The sequence below is a fragment of the Galleria mellonella genome, unplaced genomic scaffold (assembly GCF_026898425.1).
Source record: "Galleria mellonella isolate WM207_F2 unplaced genomic scaffold, CSIRO_AGI_GalMel_v1 utg78, whole genome shotgun sequence".
In the NCBI taxonomy this organism is placed as follows: Eukaryota; Metazoa; Arthropoda; class Insecta; order Lepidoptera; family Pyralidae; genus Galleria; species Galleria mellonella.
In genome coordinates, this window is record NW_026442151.1 from 4701831 (window position 1) to 4716108 (window position 14278).

The 14278-nt window shown below is 33.5% G+C and overlaps 1 protein-coding gene across 2 annotated transcripts; it reads left to right on the top strand.

The window, feature by feature from the left end:
• Positions 1–1845: 1845 nt before the first annotated feature.
• On the top strand, positions 1846–13127 carry LOC113517354 (luciferin sulfotransferase-like). Of its 2 annotated transcripts, none has more exons than XM_052901443.1 (8): positions 1846–1968; positions 5064–5167; positions 6868–7002; positions 7855–7954; positions 8224–8555; positions 9480–9574; positions 11554–11734; positions 12482–13127. In XM_052901443.1, coding segments are annotated over exons 1-8 (1062 nt in total). In that variant the 5' UTR covers positions 1846–1966; the 3' UTR covers positions 12595–13127. The 2 variants fall into 2 exon arrangements, with proteins under 2 accessions (XP_052757403.1, XP_052757402.1); XM_052901442.1 differs by having other exon boundaries at positions 1960–2034.
• Positions 13128–14278: the final 1151 nt, after the last annotated feature.

Consider the following 14278-nt stretch of genomic DNA (forward strand, 5'->3'; position numbering starts at 1 on the left):
ACTGCTAAACATAGACTTACCTCATAAAAAGGGGGTTTTACCAGTAGTTGCCATTCTTGGCAGGCGGGTAAGCAATCGTAGTTAGGCTTTGGTGATGTTTCAAGAGGGACGCTGCTTTTATGTATTTTTAAAAAGAAAAAAGTTTCTTAATTCGACTGTATTTTTTAGTCTATGTTACGCAACATTTTTACCAATTTTGAGTTGCGTTTTTTTTAGAATCAAAATATTTAAATAATATGAACGGGTTGTTTTTATTTATAATTTATAAAAGATGTTACCTACCAATGTGTAAAATTTCATTCAATTCTGTTTAGCTATTTAAGCGTGATTGATTAACAAATATACATGTTTACAAAGATTCCATCTGAGGTCGCGCCCGTGCCTTAGTGTAGTCACATTAAACCTATTTGCTATTCTACGGATTATTTACTATTTGGATGTGAAAATTTATAGTAGAACTACAGAAATCTTCAGATAATGAAGACAATTTGGGATCTCTTGACATTCTCAGACAAATAGCAGTAGCTATTAATATTGTATTAATGTATAATTTTAAAATAAATATTTGATAGATTATACGTCAGATGACCTATTATATAAGTCTATTTATTTCTCCTAGTTGATTATAACGTGAACATAATATCTATATTTAAGAGTTATGCTGTTTGTTTTGTACACTCTACTAATAATTGCTTTCTGATGCGCTAGCATTGCCACAATTAATATTTCTCTCATTTTTAGGTAAAAAAGTAAAATCGGTATAACAATTTTGGGTAATATATTTTAGTGTTTATTATGTCCTTAGTAAAAGCCTTTATAGAGTTATTTGGTAAGATCATAATAGAAACAGACAAATGTTTCGGTTTAGTTTAAAATGAAGAAAATCGCATCAATATGGACAAAAAAAATATTAGAAATTTGAGGAAAATAAAAATGGCATTTGGCAACACTGTTGTCGCTTTTATTTATCATGTCTGCCATCACTAATGCTGCCAGTTTAGGCAATTTTTCGCCGCTTAGGCTAACTAGTGTGGTTATCGGGCGACCGAAAATTGCAATTTACGATTCGTCAATTAGAGTATTTCAAAAAATATATGTCGGCGATTTTAGGTTATACAGAACATTTATAGTCAAATTTTGATAACTTAGACAATTTTTATGTAGCTTTAATAGAATCTTAGCAGAAAAGATAGTAAGTTGTGAAGTATCCTGTACATTTAGTAGCACATATATTATCTTTATTCTTTTCTCTAACTTAGATATACCAAAACTTATTAAATTCACACTAATAATAATATCGAAACACTGTCATAAGAACGATGTGTCATGCTTACGCATTGCTCTTATGACAGTGATTATGTTTCGATTTTGTTTAAATCAAAGTTTTCGCCTTACAAAAGTGTACGTTTTTATTAACCCTGACCTTTTTAGTGTTCCATACAAACAAAAGAACATTTATTTATTTATTTAAGATAAGTAACAATATTTCTAACTAGTAAGAGTTTATGAAAAATTATCAAAATATCTCCAAAATAAACAAGTTTTTCGGTTGCATTTTTTTTGTTTGTTACCTTATATAATCCTAATATAAATATATAAATACCTTATATAAATCGATTTAGATATTTTTTTTTATATGAAATGATGTACTTCTAGATTGGTCACATAGAAATTTCAGTAGATTAGAAACTGTTTCAATAGTTTAAATTTGGTACCTAAATAACTGATTTTGCCACAATTGAAGTAATTTTTTTTATAGAACGCAATCTTAAATTATTTACAGGCACTTTTGAAGCGAGGGAGAGGGTGTAGATTTTAACAATTTTAGGCTATTTTGCTATAAGGAAATATATAAGAAATCTAGGCGACTTTAGGCTACTTGTGATTGAGTTTTTGGCTAATTCCGGTCTATTTTATCTGGCAACATTGGTCATCACTGCATTATTAGTAATCAGTACGAGTACCTATGTAAGTATGTTATTTATGTTACGTTGTTTGTGCTATTATTGTTATACTATATTTTATGTCTTTTATGTAAGTACATTTGAGTCTATTATGGTTAAATTAAGCAATGGAATACAAATTAATTAATCTTCATCGCGATAAAATGTCTGAACGAAATTCACAACAATTTTATAACTCTATTTGTTTACAAAATAAATTTAGACTATAGGTACGTATAGTATATCAGCGGAATGAGTTCAAGAGCTGATCTTAGATCAGTTAAGTATTAGCGAATATATGTATATATTTTTTTAATGGATGATAATGGAGTGGCAATCCCGCCTGCGCTAACGATATACGCTGGTGGGGTACCAGTGAGGGATGACAGGTGATAATGAAAAGGCAGGTCAGTTAGCTCATCGTGATGAATACACTTGGGATTCAGCACGATGGTTTCCAGGAAGGACCACGTGGAGGTCGACTTGACATTATATATTGCTAGCAATGGGAGTGGTAGTTCGTATTTGTAATACCCTCCCCCCCCCCCCGTTGATATTTTCACAAGCGTTATATTTATTTTTTTGATGGGTGAAAATAGTATGGTAACCCCGCCTGCGCTAACGGGATATGCTGGCGGAGCACCAGTGAAGGGTGATAGATGAGAATGAAAACAGGCCAGTTAGCCCATCATGATGAATTCATCAGGAATTAACCATGATAGTTTCCAGGGGGAACCGTGAGGAGGTCGACCTGGTTGGGTATATTGCTAGCAATGGGATTCTCAGTTTCCATTACTAACAATCCTTTTTCCCCCACAAGCGTTATATTCACACGATATAAGACTTATACTATACTACTTATACTATAACAACTAAACGATAATGGCATACCGAGGCAAGATTTCCACATAATAACAAAAACAGGATCACCACTCATTACCGGCTATTACTGAGATGCACCTGGGTAAATTATTGATGGTACCCAGCGCTCTGCGTGACGAAATAAAAGGTCATTGGGATATCCTGTTCACTTTAAATTTCTAGTTTAGTATGCAACTTTATTGATTGAGAAGTCGAAAGATATCGAGGTTCTGCAACAGTAGAAATATTGGGGTGAGTTAGCTAATTTGTTTTCATCCTCACTCATCATTTCACACTGATGCTCCGCCGACGTATATCGATAGCGCAGACGGGATTACCATTTCATTTTCATCTCCTAAAAAATACTCAAATAATTATCCGAATTCTTAGAGTCGATTAAGGCTTTAATAGTTTTTTAACAATTACCAAAATACTCGAATATCAAGCCGACTTAGCACAACACTACTTTCCGGTGTGTATAGTACCTACTGTTCTTAGGGGTGGGGCGGTTGGGCGATCCCCGGGACGTTGATTCAAAGGGACGAGCGAAAGAAGCGCAAAGTAATGTTATGGGATGTAATAGAGATGCGGATCAAGTGTGGGTGATGTCGAAATGGGTAATGGCCTTTTTTCATTGTCGTCATGGAGAGAGGTCGCCAAAAATTGCTCATGAACGCTAGGTACAGATAACTGCTGACTGACTGCCCCTGTGTGTGTGTACTATGTAGGAGAGTATTAAATATAAACTGTATTAAGGATAAGGTTCATAATAAATTAAATAAAATACATAAATTGTAGTTTATTTTTAATATAAATTTTATATAGTAACGACAGTTTTTGTTCACTTAGAGCTACAAGTTTTTTTATGAGAATTCGTATTAGAATATCATACAAGCGGCTTATCTGATAGAAAGTTTTAACCGTCATCTATAGACATGACATGGATATTACATAATGCTCTGTGAACCCATGGTTCTCGAAAAATTTCTGAAAATTATGGTCCTATGCTTCTGTACCCCTATAATTTCTCTGTTATTACAGATCTCGCCTTTCAAATCAAAACAGTTGTTTCACGGCAGAAACACAATGCAGAGTACAAAAATGAAGATGAAGTTTTTGAATATTTCATCATTTCAGCTTTTAACTGCCCACCGCTGAACACAGGTCACCCTCTCAGATTGCCATAAGGAAGGGTCCTGAGTCACCAGCTTTCGCTGAATACCTGCAATGCATTTGAGGCTGTTGCTCCATCTAATTAAGGGGTCGTCCCACAGTGCGTTTGACTGTGCAGGATCGCTATTCGAGAAGTTTTCTTCCCCATCGGTTGTAGTTTCTTCGAGCTATGTGACCAGTCCATTGCTACTACAGCTTGTTTATCTTTCGGATTATATCAGTCACTTTGGTGCATTTGCGGTTATCCTCATTTCAGATTCGATGAAATTCTTTATGTGATGACGTAAAGAATGTACTTCTAAATTAAAACTGCTGTGTATTTTTTTGTATTCTAAATAACTGTACAGATATCGATAGAGTGTTTAAGACACAAAAGAAATGCTGACGATCTGTATTTGTCGGCGATTTCCAGGAATCCTCTCGTCCATTATTTACAAAAAATAATCTTCTAACTGTAGCTTGTATGTATATAAAAAAAAAATTGTATTTTTATTAAAGAATATCCAGAATACTTTCCACTGAAATAGACAACTACAATAAAATCATTACGCAACAGATCCCTAAATAAAATAAAATTACCCACAATAAAATTAACGTTAACGCAAAAAAGTCCATATAATATGACGGTGAGAATTTTTAATAATCTTCCAGATAATTCAAGAACTCTTTCTGGAGTGACATTTAAAAAAAATGTTCGAATGGCTAGTTGAGACGTGTTTTTACTCTGTTAGGGATTTCATGACGGATTAAAATTATACGTACGAGATTTGTACTATCGTTATCGTTATATTTATTACACATCTTACCTATTGACTTTTTTATTTTTATTAGTACATCTCATTTTTATTTTTTGACTATTTCAACTAATTGACTGAATAAAATAATTTGTATTACATTTCTAATTAATGTCATTTTATTATTATATAATTTCGTCATGTTTTAATTCTACAAAAATTTTTTTTAATTAAATTATTGTAATTTTTGTTTTCAATATTTGCACGCTTGACCTAAGCACTTTTAATTTATAAGATCAAATGTTTTATACCCAAAATTGTAGCAAATAAAAATTATTATTATTAATCACAGGAATAAAGACGTTTTGATAAAGATGGAAGCAGAGAAAAAATATCCGTTAGAAATCAAAGATGTGCCTCCAGAGGAACAGGCTGAGGTCCATAAATATTTAACTAGTAAGTGTTCATGTATTTATTAAATCTTACTGTATTCGCTGTTTTCACAGATACGAAGGTAATTAAATAGATGTCGCAAGAAAAGACACTTTTCGTGCAAATAATACTGTAGTATTAGTAGATTCAAAAAACTTTCTTGAACTCTGGCAGAATTAGGCGTTTTTATAATAAATTAAGTTGATAGGTGTAAAAAATGAGAGAGAAGTAAATAGGAAGACAAAAACTCTATTAACATGTATTTTCGTAAGGGTTTGATGTGAATAATAGTTTATTATTAATAAGTACCATTTGGGTGTCGTAAAGTTAAAAGAGGCCGAGAGATGGGTAGCAGCGGTCCTCTTAAAACATCTGCAAAGCCTAACTGCGGTTGCCAATCCGCCTGACAACTTCTGACAAAACCCCCCAAGGGGAAGGTTTATGTTCAAGAATGGACAGTTAAAGACAGATATGATGATAATGAAGTACTATTTATGATATAGTAATATAATTAAACGTGCCATATAAACTTACTATTCGTATGTTAAGTTTACCACACGTTTAGTTTTAATATCACATTCTCCATTTATTTTTATATACTACTAGATAAATCGGCAAAAGTTGTTTTGCTCCCGAACACCCCCTATTGTATAATGTTGTAAAACATTGAATGTACTTTGCACGCTCAAATAACTTTCCCTTGTAATTAAAAAATACTGAAGATACAAATGCATTTTAATGTAAGACGCCATGACAGAAAAAAGTTACATTAACAATGTTGCCAATTTTATGTACAAATATCATAGAATATACTACATATTGTGTCCATTTTTTAATGGAATTAAAACTATTCTGTTACGCAAGTTGAAGCAAATAAAAATTCTTGAGAAATCGATAGAGCGGTTTTAGAGAGTACCGTGAACGAACATTGTGACTCAGAAATTTTATAATAATATGTATATTTATAATAATTAATAGTAATAATACTAATAATTAATACTTAATAGTAGTTAATTTTAAACTTTTACATTGTTGACACGTATTTTTAAATACACTATCAAGACTTAACGCAACAACGTTGGCAACAAACAAGCGGGTATGTAAATATTTACAAATATTTTTTATCGCATTAAGTCCCGATAGTGCATTTAAAAATAGTATAACGTATTCAAGATATAGTCTCTCTGGCTCAAGTTATATTCGTCATAGGTATATCAAACCGAAAATGAATAGTACTATCCCTGAAACCGGAAAGTTGTTCAACTTTCCTTAAGGAGCATACTCGAAATATGTTAATTATTTCTTAAATATTTTTTAAATTGATCACGTGATGATATTTTTTAAACTGAACAACTTTCCTCGAGGAGTATATTAAAAATATGTTAAATATTTCTGAAATATTTTTTCTAAATTAATCACGTGATAATATTTCTGAAACTGAACAACTTTCTTCAAGGAGCATACTCGAAATGTAATGTTTTATCAAATCAATCTTTAAAAAAACATTTTCATATTACGACTGCCCATCTATGAAGAAAATTTTCGGTTTGGTATCGATTTTCCAATTAGTTTTTTTTTTGTTAAAATAAATCAAGTGGTTTTTTTATGTAAATAAAAAAGAGAGAAAGTCTCTTAATTCGACTGTACGTTTCTATTTTGAAATATCATTATAATATATATAGATTTACTGTATTTGATGGACTTGAAGACATTTATTTTCACAGATGCGAAACCTGATTATATTCGTATGGGCTCCACTGGCTACTTCTTTCCAGATGGACTTAAAGAAATTTGTAATAAAATATACAATATGGAGGTGAGACCCAACGATGTATTCGTAGTCACCTTCCCAAAATCTGGTAAGTATATTTGTATAGGATTCAATACTAAACTTATAGATTTTGTTATTTTATAGTCACAACAAGTGTAGTTAGCATATTGTATGATTCTCATTTTCAATGGACTTCAAAAAGAAAACAGCGGGTCTATCATGAAATTTATTGAATGAAATTTTAATTTCGAAATTTCGGACTCTATTTCGTGTTTTTGTTTATATCAAAATCGGATCAATAAGTGGAGTTTAACATTTCGTTCGTCATACATCCTATCATAAAAGTCCAAAGGAACAATATTTTAACATTTTTAATATTTCCAAACGGCATGGATTATGTAATTTTAACATCAAATTTGTTTCGTTGGGCTCCAAAATTTCGGAAAACATTTCATGGTAGGCCCTCAGTTCTTAATTTGGTTGTGTTTTTTTTATGTTTGTTATTTCATAACGGTAACAGAGTGATCCGATTTGGAAAACCTTTTTTTATATGAAAAGATTTTTTTTTTATACTTATAGATTAGTCTCATAAAAAATTATCAAAATCGGTTCAGTAATTTAGTTTTAAATCAATATAACTTGTTTTTGTTGCGTATACTGTGCTCATCATGCCCTTAGTTTTTTCATCGGTTTTATCATCTTTAAACCTATTAACAATCTAATTTCTATATTTTTATGGACTAATTTCATACTTCCTAAATATTAATTTCTTCTCAAAAGAATACATGTGTTCACTTAGCTAATTTATAAAAGTAAGTTGTATAATTATCACTAGAATACCCATTCTGACGTTCCTTATCTTTTTACAAATGCTCCATTACATTTTTAAACTTAATCAAATTTAGGAAAATAAGTAATAGTCATACAATTGCATTTTAAGGCACAACGTGGGTTCAAGAGCTAGTTTGGTTGATAGGAAATGATTTGGATTACAAAACTGCATCGAACGTGCAGCTCTTTCAAAGATTTCCTTTCTTAGAGTAAGTATTTTTAACGTTCATTAGCTATCATGTATGAAGTTCAGCATAGATGAAAATATTTAGTAGTCGTTGCAAATTTGAAGATATTTATTGATAATGTTGACAGTTAAAATTAATTCGATAATATTTTTTCAATTCTTGGATTTTTTTTCATAAAGTAATCGGCTATTTACGAGACCTGTTATCGACTACCTAATCGTACCACTTTAGATTGAATCGCAGCTCCTTAAATGTTAAAATAGGTATATACCTACTTAAATGTTTTTTAGGTTTACAATGGTTTTACGCAGTCCAAAAATAAATAAGTGGCTTGGAGAAAGAGTGGAAACAGATCCTAAGTTGAGACCTTTTTACGAAAGTTTTACACGCAATTCAAGAAGTGACGCTACAATATTCAAAGCACCTTCGCCTCGCTTCATCAAGTCTCACCTGCCATTCTCCCTACTGCCGCCCACATTGCTGGACACTGCGAAAGTGGTGTACGTAGCAAGAGACCCAAGAGATGCCGCTGTCTCCTATTATCACCATTGCAGAATGATGTTGCTCCATGGTTTTGGTGGTGATTTTAGAGCATTCTGGAATCTGTTCATTAACAATAAAGGTGGGGAAGGTTTCCTGATTAAAATAATCTCTTTCGTGAAATGCTGCTTATTATTTACGAGTAGCAGCTTCGTCTACGTGGTTTAATTTAAAAAAAATCCATATGTTAATACAGGATAGATCTATCTGTGTACCAAATTTTATTTGAGTTCATTCAGCCATTTATACATGTCGTCATATTTACTTAAATAACAAAGTTTCACATTTACAATAATATTTAGCATTTTCCCTATAACATGTACTTATAGTGCGTATCTATTACTTATTCTGGGTGTTTAAGAGCAAAAGATTAATTTAAATTTTTTGATTGACCGATTTCAAAAAGGAGGTTCTTATTTCGGTTGTACTTTTAAAGGATATACATACTTACAGATTAGTCCCATAGAAGTAAAATCGAAATCGGTTTGGTAGTTTAGTTTCAAATCATAAGAACTGATTTTGTCATAACTGAAGTAGATTTTTTTGTAGATATAATCTTTATATACTCGTAGATTTCCTCGATAACTATGTAGGTACTCAAACGTATAAAAGAATAAATATGATTTAATAATATGTAATACACTAACGCACGGTCAAAATTACAGGAACTAGAATTTATAGAAAGTGTCAGAGTTATTATTATCTATGTCTTTGGTTCCATCTTATTTCGGGTGCAGTTTTAGAGGCAACCAGATAAAAAAATTGCAACGTTTTGTTCTCATTCGAAAAAAAGTTGAAATGAAAAATCTTATAAAGACAAATATTTACGAATATGCAGTGGCAAATTAAGGCCTATTTTTCAAAGTGCGCCCTTAAAAAGGCGAACATGTACTCTCAGGCATGTTCTTACCAGCTGGTATACGCCCATTCGAGTATGTAGCGCAATCTATTTCAACATAAATGATTTTATAGCCCGACACAATAAAAAATTAATATTTTTTGACAGTTGACTACACACCGTATGAAGCACATATCAAAGAAGCTTGGGAGAAAAGACACCATCCCAATATGCTGTTTCTGTTCTATGAAGAACTGTCTAAGGTTAGTCTCATAATAAGTAAAGTAATTTAAATAAAGTTCCGTAACCGTATTACAGGGTGGCCCATAAGTCCTTAGTAATGAAAAAATTAATTAAAATAAAACTAATTACACTATGAATAATATTTTTATTTGTAAATATAGCTAGAAAAACGGGAATTATTTTTTGTAAATAACGTCGTCCAAATGTAATCCGTTACAGTCACGGCACTCTTGCAAACGCCTTCTGAAATTGTCGATGACTGCGCGGCACGTCACTGCTGAAATGCTTGCCATTTCTCTGCGGATGTTTTCTTTTAGGTCATTAATTGACCGCGGGTTAGAGTCGTACACTTTAGCCTTAAGGTAGCCCCACAAAAAAAATATCCATTAGAGTCAGATCCGGACTACGTGGTGGCCAGGAAATGTCTCCTCTCTTAGAGATAACTTTGTTTGGAAAAAGTTGACGGATAACGGGCATAGCAGTATTGGAGGTGTGGGAAGTTGCTCCATCCTGTTGAAACCATGTTCGGGCATTAAAGCCTGGAAAGTTTTGCAATTTTTGTGTGAAAAACTCCTCGATCATGGCCACATATCGCTCCGAAGTAACAGTAACAGCACGCCCTCTGCCGTCCTCAAAAAAGTAAGGCCCTATGATGCCATGGGCTGACATAGCGGCCCAAACTGTAACTTTAGGGCTATGTAAGGGCTTCTGGTGCTTAAGTTTTGGATTAATCGGGCTCCAATAGCGGCAATTTTGTTTACTAACATGTCCGTTAATGTGGAAGTGTGCCTCATTAGAGAACATTATGTTATTGAACGAAGTAAACCGATTAAACATTTCATTAGCATAATTCACTCTCTGAATAGCATCAGTTTCTTTTAATTCTTGCACCAACTGAATTTTGTAAGGGTGCATAAGTAAATCTTTCTTCAAAATCCGTTGTAACGATGTCCTGGATACGTTTAATGCATTGGAACGCTTACGAGTTGACTGTGTAGGATTTTCACGAATAGATTGTGCCACTGTGTCGATGTTTTGTTCCGTACGTGATGTCCTTGGGCGACCCAACCGCGGTTTATCTAACGTCGAACCGGTCTCCTCGAACTTAGCAACCCAATTCTTAATCGTTTGGAGAGCTGGGGTGTCATCAAAGTTGTGTAAACCTTTGTGTTCTCGAAATTTACGCCTCGCAACGGTTGCCGAATTGTTGTTTTGATAAAACTCGCGCACACAAAACGCACGGTCCGCTCCGGTGAAACGCTCCATCGCGACTAAATTCCCAGAAACCGAAGTTACTGCCCCCGCTTCCCCTGCACCGCTCACGCGCGTCGTTTTCGTTTAATTCCAAATTTTACTTTTCTAAGGACTTTTGGGCCACCCTGTATTATGCAAAGGATTCCTGATTATTTATTCTATAAAAAAAATGAGATAAGGACATAAAATACGTTCATAACTGTATCTAATTTATAAATTATGATACCGCACAACTCAAAGCCAAGGAAAAACTAAAAAATGAGGATTTTATTTTATTTATATATCAGTAAATTTTGAATTCATATTTAAATTATTTACACAAACATTCGTACCCACTTCGTCGACAAATTGTAATTATTTATTTAATCCTGACTAACATTGATATTTCCTAATATTAATTTTGATTTTGACATTAACATTGATCGCTCAATTGAATTGATCGATTAAATAGAATGCGCCACCGTTCCTTTCCCGTGCATGTCGTAAGAGACGACTAAGGGAACTTAATGTCCGAGGGATGGGCAGCAGTTTTCCTCTTAAAACATCACCAAAGCCTAACCGCCAAACAAAACCGTTGTGGTTGTCAACCAGCCTGACAAGCGTGGCAAATACTGGCAAAACGTCTCAAAAGGCCTATGTTCGGCAATGGACAGTTAACGGCTAATATGATCAACTGAATCGATTTCAAAAACTTCCCAAGTGCTAACAATCACACGTTTTTTAACTATGAATTGGGCTATGTCAGGATTTGCCGGCGGCAGTGCGTCGTGTATCGCAGTTCCTCAACAAGCCGGTAACGGAGGAGCAAGTTATGCGACTCTGTGACCACTTGCACTTCGATAACTTCAGAAAAAATATGTCGGTCAACATGGATATATTCAAACATATCGGCTTAATAAACAAAGATGACCATTTCATTAGGAAAGGTAATTTAGCTAATGGTTACAAAAATTAGGAGTAGATAGATAAATTGATATGAACAATGTTGAAAACGATGGGTCCTCTACGATAGGTCGAATGACAAAATACCAATTGTCGTATTGTAGTGCCCAAATCCGGAACACTAATGCCCCAATGCGACCAGGTACTTTTTGGGTAGTAACTTTAAAATTTTTTGAGTACCTTTTGAATTAATTACTTTTTAATAGGATAGAATATAAAACATTAAAATCGACAAAACATGTTGAGCTTCTACACTAACACTGCGCGTCTAACCATAAATTTAGATTATTTAACTATTTAATGGAAGTTTCAAAAGTTTTGGTTTTTGTTTTGAAGGGTGGGATATGGCAGTGAATTTACAGGGTATAGAGGAATAACAACCTGAGCCCTCAGGAATGGCAACGCATGGGGGATATCATGGGCGAAACAGTATACTCAGTTATGCCTATGGTACTGCCCATGTCTATAGGCGACGTTTACCACTTTCTATCAGGTGGGCCTCACTCAATCTTCATCACATAATCACGTTACACAGTGAACTTGAGAATATATTTTCTGCTACAAACAAAATACAGTAGATATATTTTATATGTATTAACAAATTTAAATAGCAGATAATTACAAATGTATCTATAGATAAATGCATTGATATATAATTAGTACTTTTGATTCGTTTAAAATTACTCAAATTTTATTACAATGTTGAACTTATATATTAAGTCTGATGTCAGGCAAGGCGGGCGGATGGCGAGACTACTTCGACGAGGAGATGACGCAGCAGGCTGAGCGTTGGATGAAGGAGAAACTGGGAGACACTGTACAGTTCCCAATTTGTAAAATTTAATTCGATTGTCATAATATTTATCAAAATGATTTCAAAAGCACATCCAATGTAATATGAGAAAATCGAAAATTACTTTTTACGAAATATTGTTTCAAATGTATCTAGTCTAAGTAAGATGTTAATTATATGTACATTATGTTATATTAAACTTGAACAATTTTTAAATTAATCTACCAATTACCTACTGCTCGTATCAGATTAGCGTCCCCTGGTGTCAATAGTTTCTAGATTGCTTTAATTACACGTAAAGCTGTCTTCTAATGAGTTTACTAAAAGATGATTTTAAGTGCCTTCCGAAGTGTTCCAAAAATTATAAGATTTGTTTTGGGATTCTTTTTAATTTTTATATGTTTATCTTTTTAAATACATATTATGAAGTAATTCATGTGTTTCATAAATTTATTGTACTTTTTTATATAAAATATATAGGCGTTTCTTATATGCCTAATTGTCATTATTGAGTTTTTCCTTAGTTTGATCATACTTGCGGTTAAAAACATGAAAGCATTATTAAAGTAAGTTTGTTTATGAAAGATTTTTTATTTTCTAAAATTGTATTAGAAACACGTTTAATTACAACAATTACCAGAGGAAGATTTTGTACAAAGTTATACCATGGTACTGCTCATGTCTATAGGCGACGGTTACTACTTTCCATTTTTTATTAATGGATGATAATGAAGTGGTAACCCCGTCTGCGCTAACGGTATACGCTGGCGGGGTACCAGTGAGGGATGATAGGTGAAGATGAAAAGGTAAGTCAGTTAGCCCATCGTGATGAATATACCTGGAATTCAGCACGATGGTTTCCAGGGGGGACCACGTGGAGGTCGACCTGACAAGGCATATTGCTAGCAATGGGACTGATAGTCCGCATTACTAACAATCCCTTCCCCCCACTACTTTCCATTAGGTGGACCGTCAGGTTGTTACCCATTCTAAGTTGGATAAAAAAAAGAAAAAAATGTTTTATTTATCCTGTAATATATACCCACTAGCTTTTATTTGACACTTTGTCCGCGTGACCGGGATATGTTTACTAACCGGGATAAAAAGTAATCTATATCCTTCTCCGTCCCATATAGTATATTTATACCAAATGTCATAGTGATTGGTTAAGCCATCAAGACGCTAAAAGGTAATAAATACATTTATACAATATTTGTAAGGATTATTCCACTATCGACTTTGTTTCAGTGACAGTTAATAAACACAACCAGATCAATAGAAAAATACTTAAGAATATAAATGTTTGTATTGTGTGAGCATCGAATGTACAACCTATGGAACCGCTATACCACGAAGGCAAAAGTTAGCGAACAAGTTATTTGTAAATGCACTTCATTATCACTGTATATTATTATTATTTCGCCGTGTGGTCCCGGCATAGACTGGCCTATTCTATGCCCCTTCCTTTCCCGTGGTTATCGTAAAAGTCTACTAAGGAATGGACAGCAGCGTCCCTCTTAAAACATTTCTAAAGCCTGACTGTGGTTGCCAATCCGCCTGCCAAGCGTAGCAATTACTGGCAAAACTCCTCAAGGCGGGGCTTATGCCCACTCATACTCATACTCATACTCAGCAGTGGACGGTTAAGGGCTAATAACGATGATTATTATTAGCAATAAGACGAATAAATAATTATTAAAATAACCTATCTGATTTCTAATATAATCTATACACA

Coding starts and splice junctions, on each gene's coding strand:
- LOC113517354 (XM_052901442.1), top strand. Junction 7,955..8,223: donor CAAAGATTTCCTTTCTTAGA/GTAAGTATTTTT, acceptor AATGTTTTTTAG/GTTTACAATGGTTTTACGCA. Junction 11,735..12,481: donor TGACCATTTCATTAGGAAAG/GTAATTTAGCTA, acceptor GTCTGATGTCAG/GCAAGGCGGGCGGATGGCGA.